At 43.7% G+C, this 22091-nt stretch overlaps 1 protein-coding gene and 1 long non-coding RNA gene across 4 annotated transcripts in view; one reads left to right on the top strand and one right to left on the bottom strand.

Moving 5' to 3' along the window:
- Window positions 1-22091, bottom strand: part of DEUP1 (deuterosome assembly protein 1) — a 67152-nt gene that overhangs the window by 7175 nt on the left and 37886 nt on the right. For 2 of the 3 annotated variants that reach the window (XM_079973776.1, XM_079973777.1), the window contains exons 10-11: window positions 17539-17736; window positions 13736-13935 (exon numbers count right to left, since the gene is read on the bottom strand). In XM_079973776.1, coding sequence (XP_079829902.1) covers window positions 13736-13935; window positions 17539-17736 — 398 coding nt within the window. Of the gene's footprint in view, window positions 1-1606; window positions 1638-12148; window positions 12254-13735; window positions 13936-17538; window positions 17737-22091 lie in introns of those variants that run through there. The other variant, XM_079973778.1, reaches the window with a different exon arrangement.
- LOC307215233 lies at window positions 357-16930 on the top strand. Its single transcript, XR_013838411.1, has 2 exons — window positions 357-501; window positions 15991-16930. It is a non-coding gene; the product is annotated as an uncharacterized lncRNA (long non-coding RNA).

Raw genomic sequence — 22091 nt, 5'->3', positions numbered from 1 at the left:
GCTTTACAGAACTCAGAGTGAGGCCTCCTTTTGGGATAGAGGGCAGAAGAAACATTCAACTTTGAAATTTGGCTTGACTTTTGCCAAATTTGTGTGGGATGTGAAACACAAGAGCAATCAAGTACAAGTACAACATTCCTAGAGTGAACGTGTTTACACATGGGGAGGAATGTTTGTCCAGCCAGCAGGTAAACTTCCTGTTTCCTTCTGGGCTGGGACAGACTTCTGCTGCATGTGACTAGAGGTGGGCGTGGCCTCACCTGTGCAGGTAACGACAAAAGCACAGGGCAGGGCAGCTATCTCTCTCTCTCTCTCTCTCTCTCTCTCTCTCTCTCTCACTACATGCATTGAAGAAGCAACATCTGCTTAGCCAAAGATGCTCTCTTGGCTCCAGCCAAGAGGGGACAAAGGGAATATCTTCTTATGAGATAGATTCTAGGTGTATGTTACCTTTCTAAGCTAAGTCTGCCTTCTGGGATCCTATTGTGAACAGAATGATATGTGAGTAAACTCTTTTTATACTTTTATGGAAGACTGTGTCGTGTCTTATCTTTTATGAGGGAATACAGGGAAAATACCAGAACAGTTATTATAGAGGCTTTAGCGAGCCTGAGCAAACGCATCCGCTGCAAGTTTAAAAGGGGGAATGTTACTCTGCTAAATTGTGAACTTGTTAACACAAGTTGGAAAGGCTATTATCAGACAATATATCCTCTCCTGCATCCCTGAACATTCCCACAATTTGCAGTCCAACGTTTTCATTGCATATGCAAGATGCTGACCATACATTTGAATGGAAAGGCCATGGGAAGGCCAAAGTATTCACAGCCCATTTTAAATTGTACAGATGTATTAAGTCAGACCATTGGCACATGGAATCTAGTACAGGAAAGGGCCTGGGGGGCCTTTGTGCTGGAATGTCCATTTGACAATTGCCAGGGCGCCTTCCCTAACTCTTGGAGAGCCTTTTAACTGGGGATTGAACCTGAGGCCATTTGCATGTCCAATTCCCCAAGTTCTTCCATTTGAGCTAATAATCCACTACACAATGCACACCCCTGTAACAAATATCATAATTAATCTTGTTCTAACTGCGTTTCCAAGCACAATTCAAAGTGTTGGTGCTGACCTTTAAAGCCCTAAATGGCCTCAGCCCAGTATACCTGAAGGAGCGTCTCCACCCCCATCGTTCAGCCCGGACCCTGAGGCCCAGCACTGAGTGTCTTCTGGCAGTTCCCTTCCTGCAAGAAGTGAGGTTACAGGGAACCAGGCAGAGGGCCTTCTCAGTAGTGGCGCCCACCCTGTGGAACACCCTCCCATCAGATGTCAAGGAAATAAACAACTATCTGACTTTTAGAAGACATCTGAAGGCAGCCCTGTTTAGGAAAGTTTTTAATGTTTGACATTTTACTATGCTGTTAATTTTCTGTTGGAAGCCTCCTAGAGTGCCTGGGGAAACCCAACCAGATGGGTGGGGTATGAATAAACAAACAAACAAACAAACAAACAAACAGTCTTCAGTGGAGATGAAGTTATTTCTAATCAGTTTCTGCCGAGTAAGTCGTAGGGATTGATCTGTCAGTTTCTGTTCCCTCCGCTTTTCATTTTTTCAATCTTAAAATCAGTTCTCCACATTCCTGCAGCAATTTGTGAATTTTTGAAGAGAAATCCTCATGAACATTCCTCAGTATCTTATCCTAATAAACATATTTTTGTATTCAGTTTTGAACTGTGTACACATTTTGAAGGCAATTTTTCCTAATGCCTTTTTTGCACGTCATTTTCACTTATTCATTTTTTAATGCACATCACCCCCAATTATGCACTTCCCCCCCATTGTAAACATTGGTTGTAGAGATGCATTGTAAAATTCAAATAAGTGCAAATTTCAAAGGATGGCTGTGCTTCGGTTCTTACGCTGTTTAAGAACATGCACGTCTGATTTGGCTTTAAATGTGAACCAAATTCACTTTCTCCCCTCTCCTTAGTGGGTGGTAGCCTTCAGTAGTCCTTGCTGCAAATCTCACACTGGGGCTTTCTTGGAGATTACACTCTTCTGATTCTATACAGCTACAAACTGAAGGAAACAATTGCGAAGTTACCAGCATTGACTCGATTTTTTTTTTTTTTTTTTTTGCTTTCCACTGGGCAAATGTTACCAAGACGTATAAACATAAACAGCACAAAGACATTAGCATGGCATCTGGAAATTGCCAATTACCAACTCATTTCCCCCAAAAAACCTCACCACATGTTTTCTATTTTTACTATCTCAAAGATATCCTTTTACCCTTCATTCCTTGGCATAATTGCCATGGAAACAGAACAGCAAATTAAAATAGAAAAACATGGTTTATGTCCGCAATAAAATAAAATATACCCTAGAGTCAAAATAAGCTACCAACAATAGCTTGATTTGTCTGCTTCTGTTTGATGTTTGATAATATAACTGAGGCTTTTGGGGGGAAATATTGGTGCATTTCCTGATTTACAAAACCAGAACCTAGACACTAGGATTTCTGGCATATGTTTAAAACTATGTATGAATTTTCATGTTCAGGCACCACAATTTGTAGATCAACTATATGGACTTGACATCCGCATTAAATCAATCCATATTCATATTTGCCTAGCGATCTCTGCTGTGGTTTTAACAATTAAGTCTGGATTGTGTGCTTTACCAACAACCCAGTTGTGGCACCTTATTCTCATCACAGCACGCTCCCAAAGTCAACCAGTGAAACTTTATGCAACTCACAATAGTCTATGGAATAACCAAGCGATGGCAAACCTAGACAGCATCTTAAAAAGCAGAGACATCACCTTACCAACAAAGGTCCGTATAGTTAAAGCTATGGTTTTCCCAGTAGTGATGTATGGAAGTGAGAGCTGGACCATAAAGAAGGCTGGTCACCGAAGAAGTGATGCTTTTGAATTATGGTGCTGGAGGAGACTCTTGAGAGTCCCATGGACTGCAAGAAGATCAAACCTATCCATTCTGAAGGAAATCAGCCCTGAGTGCTCACTGAAAGGACATATCCTGAAGCTGAGGCTCCAATACTTTGGCCACGTCATGAGAAGAGAAGACTCCCTGGAAAAGACCCTGATTTTGGGAAAGATGGCGGGCACAAGGAGAAGGGGACGACAGAGGACGAGATGGTTGGACAGTGTTCTTGAAGCTACAAACATGAGTCTGACCAAACTGCGGGAGGCAGTGGAAGACAGAAGTGCCAGGCGTGCTCTGGTCCATGGGGTCACAAAGAGTTGGACACGACTAAACGACTAAACAACAACAACCATAGCCCACATAGGAAATCCTTGCACATTCTGACAACCAGTTGTTAAGATTTTGCTACCCCCAGATCAGAGAATAGTGTTGCACAATCCTGGTAAGCGATCTTAGCATATACATTTCTGTCTACCAATTAGCCTGGCCCTATTTTGCAAAGGAAAAGGAATTAGTAGCCCCTTGGGAGATGTTCGAGGTAGGGCAGTTTTGCTGCACACATTCTGAGGACCAGGTGCAGGTGGGGTCACCCATGGGATGTTCAAGCAAAGGGAAAGGAATTCTGGAAAGATTTCAGCTGGGGTACAGCTTGGATGTGGATAACAAGTAACCATTTGCTTTGCTCTGACAAGTCCCATCAATGGGCAGAGAGTGTGTTGTGCGAGAAAGGAACGAGGGCTAGGAATTCAAGCAACTTTGGAAGGCGAGAAATCACTGGAGTTTGACAGCAGCAGCAGATCTGTAAGGTAGCAAGGCTCAGATGGATTATTGGGGGAAACTGCAAAGCCAGTGACCCCCCCCCCCATCAGCTCTCTCTGGAAGTTTTTATGGGTTTACAGGTCCTCAACTGAGCCCGTCTCTCCGGTGCATCTCAGACTCAGGGCCTGTCCAATGAACACTTGTGTCTCACATGGCCCCAGTACAAATTCTCAGGTATTTCACATATTGACATATTTCTACCTCCCAGAATTGCAGTCAGGTTACTTTTTCTTTTTACTCCTTCCCCTGTGAAATTTTGGTTCTCTGCCTTTGTTTTAATTTTTAAAAAATCAGTGTGATTTTTCCTAACATGAACATTTTTGCAAGCAGTTTCCCCTGGAATAATTCATTGTTATATGTTGCCTTTACCAATATATGCATTTTGACGCATACGTTCCCATAATATACACAATTTTCTACATCTTATTTGGTTAGAGAACTACACTACAAAATTTAGGGGAAATGTGAATTTCAATGCACAGGTGTCTTTCAGTTTGCATATTCTTTTGGAAAGAGCAAATAGCTTTGCCGTAAAAGCCAAACTAGAATGAATTTCTCTTCTTTCTACCATTTAAAATATTTCATCTTATCCAAACTTCATACCTTCCTCTTTCGCTTTAAGTGAGCAATTCAGGATTATTTTTAAACTGTGTGTGTCAGTATTTATGAAACATTTAAGGTAATTCAGTGGGCGACTGGCTAAAAATGAACGAGCCAGAGATATATTTACAAATTATTTCTTTCTATTGAGCTCAGGACATTGTTATATATTGCGCTGCTCTTTCATGGCGCGTATGAGTTTAATGTGATATTAATTTATTCAGTACCATCTGAAATGCTGCAGCTTTTCATGTCGACTCAATGGGGAGCACTAAAAATCACAAAAAAGCATTGAAACACTTTTAATGAAAATTTAAAAAACTGAAACTGGCAGGAGAGAAAGAGATGATAGATGGCAGGTGTAGTTCAAGATGCTTATTAAAATAATCTCCTGCTGAGCAGTTTACATCTCACACTGCTTTCTCTGGTCCTCGCTTAATTTTTTTTTTATTATTAGACAGTATTAACATATTCTCTGTGGCTTGTAAAATGAAAAGCAAGGGGGAGAATCAAGATAATATATTACAAAAGGTTGTATCCAAAGTAGTGCTGAGAAGCAGGGCAGCAGGAGTTCTGTTGCAGTAGGGGAAATCCTTTTGCTCATGGACCGTCCCATCCAAAAGTTTATGTGGCTATGACACAAAAGGTTATGTCTATTTCTAAGATTTGGAAGCACCTGACTTAGCACCAAAGACCTCTTCTGAAATATCGTACATAGTTTTGGGCTGGATAACCTTAGATATATGGATCTGAGAGCAGATCCAGTATACAAGATGTGTTGGTGGGGGAAAATATAGAAAAGAGAATTTCTGGATGCCAAGATCCAAGTTTGGGACAACCCCAGTAGAGATTAAAAAACCACAAGAGATGCAGCAAAGCAAAGCGTAGAAATACAGTGGTACCTCGGGTTACAGACGCTTCAGGTTACAGACTCCGCTAACTCAGAAATAGTACCTTGGGTTAAGAACTTTGCTTCAGGATGAGAACAGAAATCACGCGGCAGCAGTGGGAGGCCCCATTAGCTAAAGTGGTGCTTCAGGTTAAGAACAGTTTCAGGTTAAGAATGGACCTCCAGAACAAATTAAGTTCTTAACCCGAGTGTTATGTACTGAGTGAATAGGATTCAAAATGCAGCAGTCTGATTGGTCCTAGAACAATAGGATCCAAAATGCAGCAGTCTGATTGGTCCTAGAACAATGCAGCAGTATGATTGGTCTGCAGGAGCCACCCAATCTGGCTCCAGATGGAAGTGAATCCACAACCTGATTGGCCTACAGGAGAATTCCGGAATTAGCCAATCATGAGCAGCCCATTGTGTAAATAATGTATATAAAGCGGATACTTTGAGGGGACATGCATTCCTCCTCACCACTATGAGCTGAATAAAGAGCATGAAATCCACTCTCGACTCAGAGTATATTTCACCGAGGTACCACTGTATAGGTGTTAGACCTTTAAAATATGTGCCCCTCCAAGTGAATTGCAAAAGGTCCCCTTAAAAAGTTTCTTTCCAAAGTTTCTACCTTCTCCCAGCATAGGAAAAGACAACATGTTTGGCAAGTTAAAAATGGGCTTACTTACAAACGCTTCAAAGGTCAGGTTCATGCGCTTCAGAAAAGTTGTGCAGGCAGGCAGAACTTAGCTTAGTTACAAAATGGTGTAAGTTTCTAGATCATTGGTATAGGAACTCAGGAGAGGCTGGTGAGAGTCAGGGAACAACCAGCTCAAACCTCTCCACATGCTGAGCCTCTCAGGGAGACTTAAAGGTAAAGGTAAAGGTACCCCTGCCCGTACGAGCCAGTCTTGACAGACTCTGGGGTTGTGCGCCCATCTCACTCAAGAGGCCAGGGGCCAGCGCTGTCCGGAGACACTTCCGGGTCACGTGGCCAGCGTGACATCGCTGCTCTGGCCAGAGCCAGAGCCGCACACGGAAACGCCGTTTACCTTCCCGCTGGTAAGCGGTCCCTATTTATCTACTTGCACCCGGAGGTGCTTTCGAACTGCTAGGTTGGCAGGCGCTGGGACCGAGCAGCGGGAGCGCACCCCGCCGCAGGGATTCGAACCGCCGACCTTTCGATCGGCAAGCCCTAGGCGCTGAGGCTTTAACCCACAGCGCCACCTGCGTCCCTCAGGGAGACTTAATATGTATTAAAAATAGGCTTGATTACAAGTGGCCTGGCAGGACAGCCTGCTCTATGGCATTTTTTTTTTTAATGATATTTATTATAGTTTCAAATAATACACAAAAACCAAAAACAACTTTCCAAAAAAGATAAAAAGGAAAAAAGAAAAGAGAAAAAGAGAAAAAACAAAATTAAAAAAAAAACATTCAACCTTTAAAATCCTAATTTTCAATAACTTTTTTCTGCGACTTCCCCTCGCCTCCCCTTCTTGTATTCCATGTCCAAATATTTATTCGACAAGTTCCTATCCCTATTTTTTAACCCTAATTTGTTATTATATTTAATTCAATTTATATATCAAACTTTAACTTATATACATTAATCATTATGCTTAAAGAGTTTTTCTAAGATCGACCCAATCTTCCTTACACGAATTCCCCATTTTTGTATTAATAACAAAGCAAAAAAAGAAACAATAGAAAGAATCAGAATATATTTGTACGCCCTTCGGATTCCCAAACCCCACCCTCCCTTTCCCGGTTTCAATCCCTAAACCATTGTCCATTAATCCATCTGTTATCAGCCTGGGTTCCTCACGTCAGAGGCTCTTAATTGTCTCTCAGTTCCTATCTGCCGGTTTTTTTGATAGTCCTTTATGTTAACCGCCAAATCTCGGAAGGGCTCTGTCCCAAAAATGTCCATGTTCCTTCCAGCCGGGCCTCCATATTTAAAGGTGAAGCTCAGAAATTGTTTCTTAATCCTTTTTGGTCCAAATGTCCCAAAATCTTCAGATCTCCACAAAGGAAGATCTTTCCATTCCTCCTTCTTCAATTCAAACCAAATTTTCATCATCCAGTCCTTTTTTTTCTTTTATATCCATCTTGACAGGCCTCCGGCTCTCCTTTGCCTTCTGCAGCTTTTCAGCCCCTCCTTCCTGCTGCTCCTGTTCCACAAATATCTCTTTCTCCACTTCCTCCAATTTCTCAAGTTTCATTTCTTGTTCAGCTGCCTGGACTATGGCATTAACCCCTTTATGCACCAACTAGACATGTTGGTTATATGAGGCTGGCTATACCACAACATAAGGAGATCGTAAAATATCTGTTCTTTCTCATCTTGCAATTCAACTTTAGAGAATCTGCAATAACGCATACAATATTCTTTTTGAGGTAATCTCTTAAGAAATACCCTTAATGAACTAAGAAAAAGCTTGAGCTTCAATAAGATTCACAAATCCCAGACAAAGTTGATCTCCTTCATCCCAGGCTGGGACAAAGAACGCAACTTCCCCCAAAGAATCACGAGAGCTGTAATTTATCCTGCACAGAGCTACAATACCCAGCATCCTGAACAAATTATAGTTCCCTGGATTGCATGAGGAAAGTAATGTGCTTAGGAAGTGAGAGAGGCAGAAATCTGTCCCATTCTTGTTCATCACTGCAGCCGACAGTGGGCCAATCAGAACACAGAGAAGAAAAACTATAGAGGCAAAAAACTATAGAGGAGCAACTATCCACATTTTATCAATAAGCCAAGACCTGCAACTGTGGTTCTAATGCCTGTAGTGTTGGTAGTTTTCCCCAGTGGGTAGATGCTCCCTGTTTCTGCCATATACAAATGGAAAATTAGTACAGTCGTACCTTGGAAGTCGAACGGAATCCAACTTCTGAAACGGTTCGGAAACCAAGGTGTGGCTTCCAATTGGCTGCAGGAAGCTTCTGCAACCAATTGGAAGCTGCGTAAGCTGCATCGGACGTTCAGGTTCCAAAGAACGTTTGCAAACTGGAACAATCACTTCTGGGTTTGCAGCGTTTGGGACCCAAACGTTCGACTCGCAAGTCTTTTGAGATCCAACGTACGGTTGTATTGTGGAAGAAGAAGAAAAGGATTTTCCATTAAATGTTTTCAGAATCAGGAAAGCTTCCACGTGAGCCTTGTGCCAAATTCAATAACAGTTAGAAATTATTGCTACACAGATAAATAAAAATAAATAAATTCCCATGCCAGATTTCTGAGGTTTACAAGGGGCGAAACTTGTTGCATCACCTTTGCAGAATGCAGAGGTAAGGCAAATTGGTTATTATTTCGAAGAAATCCTAGCAAGATGCCTAAAAGCAAGAAACAGCAGGTGTTTAAGACAATCAAAGGAATAAAACACACATGCCCATGTGTTTCATCAGGAGTCATCATAAAAGCTTCATAGCTCGGTTAATATATATGCCATTTTTTCACTCATCTATAATTCTATGGCTAGACCTCAGTGGTGTGCTTCCATTATTAACTAGTTGCCCTATAGATTACGTTTCCAATTCTGATGGAGCCATGAAACTGATAATAGCGTGTAGGGCAGTATTGATGCGATTGTCATGGAATTTACTCTGGGCCCTTCCAGTCTGTCACAGTTTCCGGGTGGGATTCAGTCATGCATTGGCAGGTTCAGGTTGTGCAATTGTAGTCGGGATGCCTTGCATGGCCAAAAGATCAGTCCTTTTTTGTGATAAGGAAAGTGATGACAAAATGCTCTGGAAAGGAGAAGATGTTTTGACGCAACGTCATCTAGTCTCCACCAACAAATCAGACCCAAATTCTCATTAAGCAGCCAACATTGTCTAATCTCCCTGCAAATAAATCAGGATGCTTCATAAACCTAGAGCAATTCCCCTGTGAGGGAAAAAAAGGTAGTAATAACTGGACTCTTTTAGTTACAGGTAGGTAGCCGAGTTGGTCTGCCGTTGTCGAAACAAAATAAAAAAAATTCCTTCCAGTAGCACCTTTGTTGTTGTTTAGTCGTTTAGTCGTGTCCGACTCTTCATGACTCCATGGAACAGAGCATGCCAGGCACTCCTGTCTTCCACTGCATCCTGCAGTTTGGTCAAACTCACGCTGGTAGCTTTGAGAACACTGTCCAACTATCTCGTCCTCTGTCGTCCCCTTCTCCTTGTGCCCTCAATCTTTGCCAACATCAGGGTCTTTTCCAGGGAGTCTTCTCTTCTCATGAGGTGGCCAAAGTATTGGAGTCTCAGCTTCAGGATCTGTCCTTCCACTGAGCACTCAGGGCTGATTTCCTTCAGAATGGATAGGTTTGATCTTCTTGCAGTCCATGGGACTCTCAAGAGTCTCCTCCAGCACCATAATTCAAAAGCATCAGTTCTTCAGCGATCAGCCTTCTTTATGGTCCAGCTCTCACTTCCATACATCACTACTGGGAAAACCATGGCTTTAACTATACGGACCTTTTTTGGCAAGGTGATACCTCTGCTTTTTAAGATGCTGTCTAGGTTTGTCATTGCTTTTCTCCCAAGAAGCAGGCGTCTTTTAATTTCGCGGCTGCTGTCACCATCTGCAGTGATTATGGAGCCTTAGAGACCAACTAAGTTTGTTATTGGTATGAGCTTTCGTGTGCATGCACACGAAAACTCATACTAATAACAAACTTAGTTGGTCTCTAAGGTGCTACTGGTAGGAATTTTTTTATTTTGTTTGGGCTTTTTTAGTTTTGAGAAAAAGCAAGTAAGAGGGGAGGAGACATGACAGAGGCATAATAAAAAAATATGCACCGTGTTAGAAAATGCTAGAATCTGGGGTTATCCAATGGAGCAAAAGGTTGGAGGATCCAGGACAGAAAAAGAAGCAGCTTGCCTTCATACAGTAAATAAACTATGGCATTGGCTATCACAAGATGCAGTGATGGCCGCCAACTTGGATGGCTTGAAAATGAGATTAGGCAAATACATGGAAGGCAAGGCTGTCTATGGCTATGGATCAAGATTGCCAGCCTCAGAGACAGTGCTGTTGTCATCCAACTGGCTTGGGAGAAAATGATGGAGTTTGCCATTGGGGGTGAAGTCAAACTGTTGGAAGATTTCAGCGCCTGCTGTGGCTGTAGAGACCAACATGGGAGAGACATGTTTTGTTGCAGCTGGGGCAGATGAAGGTGTCCGGTGTGCTGCTGTAGCTGCAGCTGCACCATGGTGTTTCTTCTCTCTGCACTCCTCCCAGCAGTCATTCCGCCTCTGGTCACTGCTACGGATGCACAACCTGTCTCCAGGCACCGCGGTCACCTGCAAAGGATTCCCATGGTTGATGTCGCCAGCCTTCACATCACATTTGCAGACATCTTGGAAACACCAGAATTGGTCTGGTGGCTGAAGCCAGCTCCCCGTCCATGGGGATCCTGCCATCTTCCATTCTGTGGACCCGACCAAGCCAGTGTAGACGTCACGGAGCCAGGAGTGCGAACATGCTGGGAATGTGAGCACACCTTTGTTTGAGACTCTGTCCTGCCATGTGATGCCCAAAATCTTCCTGATGTGGCGCAAGCGGAAGGCATTGAGGTGTCACTCCTGGGGGTTGCAAGTTGCTGATGACTCACTACAATAAAGCAGTATGCTCGACATGCAGGCTTGGTAGACCTTCATCTTGGTGCTGGACGTCAGAGACAGTATGTTTCTGTTTAACAGCTGATGGGGCAGTTGTATTCAGTTTAACAACTGGGAGAGGGCAATTGTGCTCACGTGCTGCTTGTGAGTGTGCTGGTCCCAGGGGATTACCGTGCGGCGTGGTCCGAGTCCAGTCCGAGGTCGAGGGTGTGGTATGGAGGCTGTCCGTCAAGGCTGAAGCGGGGTCCAAAGCAAGGAGTCGGGTGTGGTCAGGAACTCTGGCAGGAGAGCAGGTCAGGGTGCCGGCAGGAACAGGTTACCAACGATGTTGCTCCCACAACTTGGGACTGGGGCTGGCTGGCTTTTATCTCCTTTGAGGCATAGGGCGGTCCCAGTCCACAGGTGACTCGCCTCTCCTGGCCTGGAGGCGAGCACTCCTCCTGCGGGAACTTTGTTCCCTCCGCCTCTCTGCCCTGAGCCTCTGCAGCTCAGGAGAGGCTGGAGGGCTACTGGACCCAGAGGCAACCTCACCTTCCCCTGACGGGGCTGAGAGTGGAGCACCTACAGGCAATGGGTCCTCCATCACCTCTGGAGCCAGAGCAGATTCAGCTGGTGTCTGCTCCTGAGGATCCGGCACAGGTGAGGGCCCTTCAGGTTCAAGCCCCAGCCCTGGCTCAGCTGGTCCTGGAGGCAGGGACTCCTGTGCTGGCTGGGATTCCTCAGGTTCAGCCTCTGAATCCAATTCCCAGGCCATCACAGTGAGCTTCCCACTGGCATGTGCTTGGTCACTTTGAGACCAGAATGATGGTCTAGAGTTGGGTCCTTGTTCTGATCCAGCTGGGCTCTTCTTGTGTTTTCATGTCACCCTTTTTCTGCCTTGAAAGAAACCCATTAGCGGAGAGCCGTTCAAGAGGGGCAAGGCCCCCGTTTCTCCTTGGCAGAGGTTTAGAGCTGAGCAATCCCATCAAAGATGCATTTTCTTTCAGGTTGTGTAACCCATTACGATCACATTATAATTGTCCCCCGACTGTTGTGGAATGTCCTGCTCCCTTGGTTAACGTATGAAGGATAGCAGTGTGCTCAGCTTCCCTGGCTTGCTCCCTGCTATAACGGATATAATTGCAATAAACTACAGTGTCCTGAAGTGCCATTAGAGAAGAGCAAATGGGGTCAAGCTCACTTTCAATACGCTGCCATCTCCAAAGCAGCGGGGATGAGGGAGGGATGGAAAACAGCCACATAAACCACAAGGCTCTCGGACAGTCATTATAACACCTCACCGTAACAGGCATTTTACAGATTGTGGAGGGACTCCCTCTTCCTCCTGAGATGTCCTATCCCTTGGTGAAAGAATTGTTTCCCAACTCTCCGTTTCCAAAGAAGAACTGCACGAGGCGGCAGGGCACAAAAATATTTTTGCATGTTGAAATCTTTTACTAAAGTTTTTCATGATTAGAGAATAGAGAATGAGCAGGAAGAAGAAAGGAAATAGAGAAGACAAAGGAAAGGGAAAAAGAATAAAGAAAAATAAAAAAGACTTCTGATTTTCTATTTCATAAGAAAAAGGCATTTAAGACATTCAGTCCACAATGACTAAATAATAATAATAATAATAATAATAATAATAATAATAATTTATTATTTATACCCCACCCATCTGGCTGAGTTTCCCCAGCCACTCTGGGCGGCTTCCAATCAAGTGTTAAAAACAATACAGCATTAAATATTAAAAACTTCCCTGAACAGGGCTGCCTTCAGATGTCTCTTAAAGATAGGATAGCTGCTTACTTCCTTCACATCTGATGGGAGGGTGTTCCATAGGGTGGGCGCCACTACCGAGAAGGCCCTCTGCCTGGTTCCCTGTAACCTCACTTCTCGCAATGAGGGAACTGCCAGAAGGCAATATTTCCTTTAAATCAAAGCATCTCAAAATAATTAATTTCCTTTTCCCATGAAAAGTCCAAGAGGACTTTCCAAATTATTATTACTAACAGTAAATGTCAACTGAGCTTCTTCTTTAATATCAACTTGACCTCTGGTAATTCTTACCACCATGCCTCCAATACTGAGTGACAACAGTAAATTCTTCCGCTTGTATCGCATATTGAAACAACATTCCTTAATTGGAGAGCACAAAAATATTCAGTACAAAACCCTGTTAAGAACTGTGTGGCATGGAATGTTGAGAGACTGACATTTCTTTCCACAAATTCTCCAAGTGTGGGCAGGTGACACACATGCCAAGTCTGCCTCCCGTATCCCAGGGCATGCTGTGCCCACCTCCTTGAAGTCCCTGACAGTCCTTGTCCATAGCAAGACTAGCACCTTCCTGCCCTCAGTTTTACAGCTGCAAAGGAGAACTGTGTCTTAGATACTAGGACCCAGGCTGCTGATGCTGATGCTAAACAGCTGCTTGCAAGCTAGAAGCATATGGTTTAGCCCATAGGTAGGCAAACTAAGGCCTGGGGGCCGGATCCGGCCCAATCGCCTTCTAAATCCGACCCTAAATCCGACGATCCAGGAATCAGCATGTTTCTACATAAGTAGAATGTGTGCTTTTATTTAAAATGCATCTCTGGGTTATTTGTGGGGTATAGGAATCTGTTCATTTCCCCTCCCCAAAATATAGTCCGGCCCCCCACAAGGTCTGAGGGACAGTGGACCGGCCCCCTGCTGAAAAAGTTTGCTGACCCCTGGTTTAGCTGTTATTGGAAAGAGAGCGTTGACCAGGTTGACCATTTGGCCAGCAAGGCACCTTGTCAATCACAGAGCAATTCCCCTTCACTCGCCATGAAGACGTCAAAGAAGAAAAAAGAATAGCTTCGGAGAGACAAAGTGCAGTTATTTGTGTACAGTCATGCACCTACCTCTCTTCTGTCTCTTCCACTTTTACTGCCATCTGCTTGGCACAATTTCTTCCAAAGTACATAATGGGGTTCACTCGCAAAGGCATTTCTTTGTCCTTTGGCAATTTCGCAAGGTCATTGCGTAACATTCCACTCTCGCGCTCCAGCTTATCGATGGAATCGGAATAGGCCGTGTGTTCTTTCTTGTACAAATCTATCATCTGTTGAAGGAATTGTTTTGTTTTTTGTTTCTTTTTTTAAAAAAGATCAGTTTGTTTACAACTTCATCTTAATTGAATTCACACAATTCAACAAAGAAACAGGCACAGGGCAATATTTTCACCGCTTATTTACCATATGTAATCATACAGCATTTATTGTAAATGATAACCCTCACAGAACTGCCTCCAGAAACTGCAAACAAGACAAATGGGTAGAAAGGATAATAGCCTGTGTAACACAAAAAAGCACCATATTACAATTGCTCAATGAACCCTGCAAACTGCGTTTTCATTTTCTTTTTTTCAAATCACTCAACACATTTGAACTGCTTGCCTCAGAAGTCTTAAAGAGGCACAGAAGACATCCTTAGCTGCCAGAGTTGTAAATATTTTCATTATAATGCTCCCTCAAGTTATGCTTCCAGAAAGGGAGAATTGTAGAAAAATGCTGAAGTCGTAACTACATAATTCCTTCAAAATCTTTATGTATAAAATTGCAATATCCTCATGTCAATGAGAAAAATTGCCTTAAAAGTGCTGACTAAAAAAGCATAACCAATGCCATGTTAAATATTTTGGAGGCGGTTTATTAAGGAAACGGGAGACATGATCCCACTGATTAAAACAGAGCAAACTCTCACACACAAACTTTCCTCTTCCATTAAAAAGCAATGGGACTTTTACAAAATGTTTAATTTGCTTAGCTTCTACAAAGTTAAATCATAGATTTGCAGTGACACTAAGAAATACAAGGGGAGGTGGTTTTTCATGGGATGGGATATAAAATATGCAAGGGACACACACACACACACATATATATTTATTTTGTAATGCAATGAACTCTTCACACCTCAGTGGGAGTTAAAAGAGGGGGAAAGCTCAAATTCTGCTCTCAAACACTCCATTATTATTCAACTGCAGGAAAATGCTAGATCTGAACTTCAAGCACCTCGTATAAACAGCCTAATTCACCATACACTTAAACTGGAATACTTGACTATAAGCTGATTTACAGCACAATCCTAAGGATGTTTATTCAGAAGTTGGAGCTTGATGGAACTCGCTCTCTAGAGTTTAGAAAGTATGTTTAGGATTACAGCCTCCATCCCATTTACTTCAGACCTGAAGTCTCTCTCGTAATAGGCTTGTGGGTGTTTGCATTCCTTAACAAAAACAGTTCTTCAGATAAATCATCTTTGCAGGTTTATCTGATCACTGGGGCTTTTATTGAATGGCAGATAAAAAAAGGGAGACATGAATGCCAGCGGGCTCTCCAAAGCGATATTACTGGCTGTTAAGGACAAATATAATATTTTGAGTCTGCATTTCTTTTCCAGGTTGAAAAGCACTTGATGGTGGAGACAAGGGTTTATTCCCATATTTCCCCCTTGATTTATCAGAGAGGTAGAAGCTGTGGCCCTCCATATATTGCTGGACTCCATTTCCCATCAGCTACATCCAATATATCATGGAGTGTCTTTTACCAGCTGAAGTTGATACCCCAGTTATGTTCCTATGTGGATGGGGATAACTTGGGCTTAGTCGTTTGTCTTGTTCCACTGTTTTTATCGAATAATGGCTCTTTCATGCTGGATTGTTTTTTAACATTTTACTGTAAGTTGACTAGAGCAAGGGTCAGCAAGGTTTATCTTGCCTGGACCGGATCGGTCCCGCGGAGATCCTTCCGTGGGCCGGATTGTGCGCCCGCCCGCGATTTTCGGTGCCTGCGTGTGCACAGATGCGATTTCCAGTGCCTGCATCCGTGCAGATGCGATTTCTGGTGCCGCGGAAGCAAGTCCCCGTGCCGCGCTGCACCGGTTTAGCACAGCATGTGAGCGGCTGGCTCTGTTCAGGGGCAGCTTGTAGGCTGGTCAAACGACCTCCGTGGGCTGCTTCTGGCCCATGGGCCTTAGGTTGCTGACCCCTGGTCTAGAGGATGCACCAGTAGTGCTTAAGAAATTGAATTAACCAATTTTGTTTTTGTTATTACTACTAATCATAACCATCATACAAAATTATATGCTTCTATTTATGATTATATGCTTCTATTTGCAGATGATTCACTGCAGATAATGACAGCAGTCACGAAATTAAAAGATGCCTGCTTCTTGGGAGAAAAGCAATGACAAGCCTAGACAGCATCTTAAAAAGCAGAGACATCACCTTGCCAAGAAAGGTCCGTATAGTTAAAGCTATGGTTTTCCCAGTAGTGATGTATGGAAGTGAGAGCTGGACCATAAAGAAGGCTGATTGCCGAAGAATTGATGCTTTTGAATTATGGTGCTGGAGGAAACTCTTGAGAGTCCCATGGACTGCAAGAAGATCAAACCTATCCATTCTGAAGGAAATCAGCCCTGAGTGCTCAGTGGAAGGACAGATCCTGAAGCTGAGGCTCCAATACTTTGGCCACCTCATGAGAAGAGAAGACTCCCTGGAAAAGACCCTGATGTTGGGAAAGATGGAGGGCACAAGGAGAAGGGGCGACAGAGGACGAGATGTTTGGACAGTGTTCTCGAAGCTACCAGCATGAGTTTGACCAAACTGCAGGAGGCAGTGGAAGACAGGAGTGCCTGGTGTGCTCTGGTCCATGGGGTCACGAAGAGTCGGACACAACTAAATGACTAAACAACAACAGCAATTTGCAAAGGGGGTTGGGAAGTTTAGCAGACGTTTCTCAAACTTTAAATGGAGGCCTTGAACAGCTCAGATTTGTTAATTAAACACACCACTCTGGAGCTAACTAACTAAATTCTTGTTTCAATATCAAGATGCTTTGTGTTTTCCAAAAAGACAAGAAGTAATCAGCATAAATCTATCAAGTGTAAAAAATTCATGTAATATCCTCAAGCTTAGACACTGTGCGAGTGATTTCCTGTGGGCGGAATGGAAAATAAAAGCAAGTTTTGATAGACAAGATCAGTGGCCATTCTGCTGTTACTTCCCAAAGCGGCCTGCCCAGACTATAGATATAAACAACTTATGTGATTTAACAGTTCCTTGGTGTTATATGCCCTTGATTTCCCCACCCTCTCTTTGAAAGCTGATTCAGGTACGCTACACTCAGACACAAAGACTTCAGCATGGTGTGGTCTTAGGCTGCAGGCCACGGAACTGACCCTGCTCACATGGTTTGATGTTATTCACCCACATGGTCCTGCAGGGTGGGATCACACAAGAAAAGCTTGACAACTTGGATTTCCTTTAAAAGTCTCAACAACTTTGGCTGCTCCCCGCCCCCTGTAACAAAAATCCTGGCTACACCCATGGGTGCCACACCCAAATAATCTCAACAAGAAATTCAGAAAAGTAATGCAGATCAGCAAATATTGCTAAGAAACTGCAGGTTATAGGGAAGAGACATGAGCAGAAACGTTGGAAAGATTTTCATGTGTATGCTAGGAGTATAAACCCCAGAATGCTTGGTTCTGTATGATAAGTGTAAGATTAGTGTTATGTCAAATGGTCTTATTTCCTTCTGTAGTCTTGTCCCCCCCCCCACTCCCTGCCCATATTCTATGAGGCAATCGCTTCCTTAAACGTCAATAGGTGCTAATCTCCGTAAGGACCAAATGACCTCCGCTGCTTTTTATTCTGTTTGCATACCTGTTGTTTCCCTAACATTTTCTCTTTTATCTCTAACTCCGTTTGTAACTGCCTTTCCAGTAGAGCAGCTTTCTCCATGATAGTTGCTATAGTAATCTCCTTCTGATGAAGCTCTTCTGTCAGGTCAGAGATTTCCGTCCTCATTCTTTCCACCTCAGAGCGATGGGACTGTTCTTCCTGATAAAGGCGGTCCCTTATCTGCAGCAAATAGGGAAGAATGAGCGCTGGCATTGCAGATAGCATCGTTTTTTTCCACATACCACCAACTTTTGGGGTTCTCCATTTCCAACACGGCAGCCCTGCCAGGCATGTTAGCGATAGCACAGAGATTTAGAAAGGCTTACGATTCAGACCAGCTTCTCCGTGTTTCACTTTAGAGTTCACACTTTCCACCTCCTCTCTTGTTTAAACGCTACATGCCGAGAATCATGGGAGCCAACTTTGAGTGGGCATGGGGGCTTCGGCCCCCACAATAAAATATTTGAGGAGGCCGGGCCCCCACAAAGTTGACTGGCATTCCCATTCAAATGGTGTGTGTATACTGTGTCATGTGATCGATTTTGCAGGGCGGGGCTTACCTGGGCCCCCACAATATTTTATTCAAGTTAGCACCCCTGCCAAAAGGAAGTCAAGTGAAAGAAAATTTACCCACCAATGGTAATGTGCCCAGCAGTCCAACCTCTGATATTTTATAACAGTGGTGGGGAACCTTTTTCAGACCAGGGGCCACATTTCCTTCTATACAACCTTCTTGGGGCCACATGGCAGGGGGGCGTGGCCAGAGGCAAAAGTGGGTGGAGCAACATATGCAGCCATGTTGTATCATTGTTTGTAGCCAATGGCCATTACGATATAAATATAAAATGAAAATGCAAGTTAAATTATCCAGGGCAGCAAACTTCTATTTGACAGAATGCCTGGTTTTAATAACTGTGTTGTGCATTTTATTTTCATTGAACCATAGAACTTTAGAGTTGGAAGGGGCAATGAGAACCATCAATTTCAACCCCTTGCAATGCAGGAATCTATTGCTCAATGTGGGGCTCGAATTCATAACCCTGAGATTAAGAGTCTCATGCTGTACTGACTGAGCTATCCTAGTTATGTATCCTGTTTGTTTGTTCTCTAATGGTTTCAGCTACACAAATAAATATTTGTAAAAAACGCAAATGTGTGAATCACAGAAAATGCAATGAACGTAAGTTTTTACCTTTGTACAATAGGCTAGTACATCCTAAATATCTTTGCAGAAGCTTACGAAAAGCTTGGCCTGTCGCTCAACATCCAAAAAACCAAAGTGCTGCACCAACAAGTACAAAATAACCCCTCTGCAGCGCCACAAATCCAACTCAATGGTGTAATGTTGGAAAATGTCAATCATTTCTCCTACCTAGGCAGTTATCTTTCCACAAGGGTCAACATTGATGCCGAAATCCAACATTGCCTGAGCTCTGTGACTGCGGCTTTCTCCCGATTGAAGTGCAGAGTGTTTGAGGACTGGGACATTCGCAGGGAAACCAAAATGCTTGTTTACAAAGCTATTGTACTACCAACCTTACTTTATGCTTGTGAAACATGGACCACTTACAAACGCCATTTCCAACTTGTCGAAATATTCCATCAATGGTGTCCAAAAAATCTTACACATCACTTGGGAAGACATGCGAACTAATATCAGTGTACTGGGTGAAGCAAAGATCACTAGTGTCGAAGCAATGAGTCTTCAACATCAACTTGTTTGGACTGGTCATGTTGTGCGGATGCCTGATTATCGTCTGATTATCGTCTTCCAAAGCAACTACTCTATTCCAAATTAAAAATGGAAAGTGTAATGCTGGTGGTCAACAAAAGAGGTTTAAAGACGGTCTCAAGGCAAATCTAAAAAAATGTAGTATAAACACTGGCAACTGGGAAACACTGGCCTGTGAGCGCTCCAGTTGGAGAACAGCCTTTACCAAAGGTGTCATGGGCTTTGATGACACTTGAACTCAGGACGGAAGGGAGAAAGGTGCTAAGAGGAAGGAACGCTTGGCAAATCCACACCATTATCAACTCCCGCACGGGAACCTATGTCTCCACTGTGGAAGGACGTGTGGATCCAGAATTGGCCTCCACAGTCACTTTGTTAAAACCGTGTTTATGGCAGACACTCGGCTACGAGTGATTGCCAAAGAAGAAGAAGAAGAAGAAGAAGAAGAAGAAGAAGAAGAAGGAGGAGGAGGAGGAGGAGGAGGAGGAGGCTAGTTTCTAACACATTCCTCTTTATCTGCCATCCAGATGAACAAGAGGCATTTTCAGAGGTCAAGGACACATCCCAGCCAGTCAAAAACATTCAGAATTTGAAACAGCATGCAACCTGGGGAGATTTCCGAAGAGGCATGGAGGCACGGAGGTCCCCATTTTGCTCCCTGCCTACCACTGTTTTAAAACATTCATAGGATGAAAGTGGTTGGTGGGCTATCAAGCTGCATATATTGCCTTGTTGGTCCTTCACTTTACTGTGACTTGTTCTGTTCTGTTCAGTTCTGAGCAGAATTGCAAAATGCCATTTTTGGCATTCGCGAAAACAGAAGGATATCTGCATCAGCAAACAAATGCTCAGAGTATGTTCCGTCAGTGCTGTTGATGTCACAAAGTGTAATGTTACACTGTTAGGACATGATGTTGACCAATTCGTACCCTGGAGAGTGAGCATCAGGCAAGCAGTTGTATGTAGATTCCCTTCTGCACTCTTATTTACGGAGAAAACTCAGACACAGGGACATTCTTCACCTTGCAATTCAAGGTATTCTCTTATCCCTGCAGCGAAGAGAGTGGGAAGGAGTTTGGGATAGCAAGCCCAGAAGCCAAGGGCCCACCCCCAAATTTTCTCCAAGGAGAATCCAGAGAGGCAAAGGAATTTTCCAAAAGGGCTAAATGGTTAGAAACTACTTATATCAGCTTTAAAAACAGGTTGCACGTAGTAACCGGAGTCTACTGTCCCCCCTCTAAGCAAGGAAAGTCAATAGTTAAAGTACCAGGTACTACCAGAAATAACTTTTAGCAGCTCACTAAAGAGAAAACATGATAAAAATAAATAAAGTCTATGCTGACATAGTGTTACAAAAAAAAAAAAAAGCCCCACTCTCAGAGAAAATAAGCTTGCCACTAGTGTTATTTAATGGGTTGTTCTATGCTATTAGCTTTGAAGGTCACATTTCCTGTACCGCTTCCCTCTCCCCCGAGAGTATAAAGAAGCTTGTGGGTTTTCATAAGTTTTCTGCCAATAACAAATAGCAAGATGCCAATAAATCCTCCTGTTTCTTAGAACAATACAGCCCTTCTGGATGCCAATATAAAAAGGGCCAATCAAGCAACGTTCAGTTGTATTCTGTTTCCTTATGAATTGCCATTGATTTTCATTGCACTCTTACATGCAGTTTGCCCCTTTGGCGATATTAAGGGTTACTGGGCACATGCTTCGTACACGCTGGAGATGCGTTTCAAAGTTGCTAAGAACCAAGGATGTCTCTCGCCTTAAAAACTGATGGCTTTAAGAGGCAGGTGTAAATGAAATCAACGCTCTTAAATGCTGCAATATTTAAAAGCCCCCCCCCCATTCCCCAGGCAGCTTCTGCCCACTTGTGCCCTCCAGATGTTTGGATTACAACTCCAGACAGAAGTGTTATTGGGGGACAGGGGGCAGGCAGGTGTGGAGGACTCCCTGGTCCTGAATGGGGTAACAGTGCCCCTGAAGGACCAGGTGCGCAGCTTGGGAGTCATTTTGGACTCACAGCTGTCCATAGAAGCGCAGGTTAATTCTGTGTCCAGGGCAGCTGTTTACCAGCTCCATCTGGTACGCAGGCTGAGACCCTACCTGCTCGTGGACTGTCTTGCCAGAGTGGTGCATGCTCTAGTTATCTCCTGCTTGGACTACTGCAATGCGCTCTAAGTGGGGCTACCTTTGAAGGTAACTCGGAAACTGCAATTAATCCAGAATGTGGCAGCTAGACTGGTGACTGGGAGTGGCCGCCAAGACCATATAACACCAGTCCTGAAAGATCTTCATTGGTTCTCAGTACATTTCCGAGCACAATTCAAAGTGTTGGTGCTGACCTTTAAAGCCCTAAATGGCCTCAGTCCAGAATACCTGAAGGAGTGTCTCCATCCCCCATCATCGAGCCCGGAGACTGAGGTCCAGCGCTGACGGCCTTCTGGCGGTTCCCTCGCTGCGACAAATGAGACTGCAGGGAACCAGGCAGAGGGCCTTCTCGGTAGTGGGCCTGCCCTGTGGAACGCCCTCCCAGCAGATGTCAAGGCAATAAACGAACTATTTTACTTTTAAAAGACAACTGAAGGCAGCCCTGTTTAGGGAAGTTTTTAATGTCTGGCGCTGTATTGTTTTTAATATTCGGTTGGAAGCTGCCCATTGTGGCTGGGGAAATCCAGCCAGATGGGCAGGGTATAAATAAGATATTATTATTATTATTATTATTGTTGTTGTTGTTGTTGTTGTTGTTGTTGTTTAATCCACATGGGCAGAGACCAACAGGCCTGGTTGGCATTCAGTGGGA

Source organism: Podarcis cretensis (genome assembly GCF_951804945.1).
Source record: "Podarcis cretensis genome assembly, chromosome: 4".
In the NCBI taxonomy this organism is placed as follows: Eukaryota; Metazoa; Chordata; class Lepidosauria; order Squamata; family Lacertidae; genus Podarcis; species Podarcis cretensis.
Note: the sequence above shows the minus strand (reverse complement) of the source record. Positions and strands in the feature narration are given on the sequence as shown.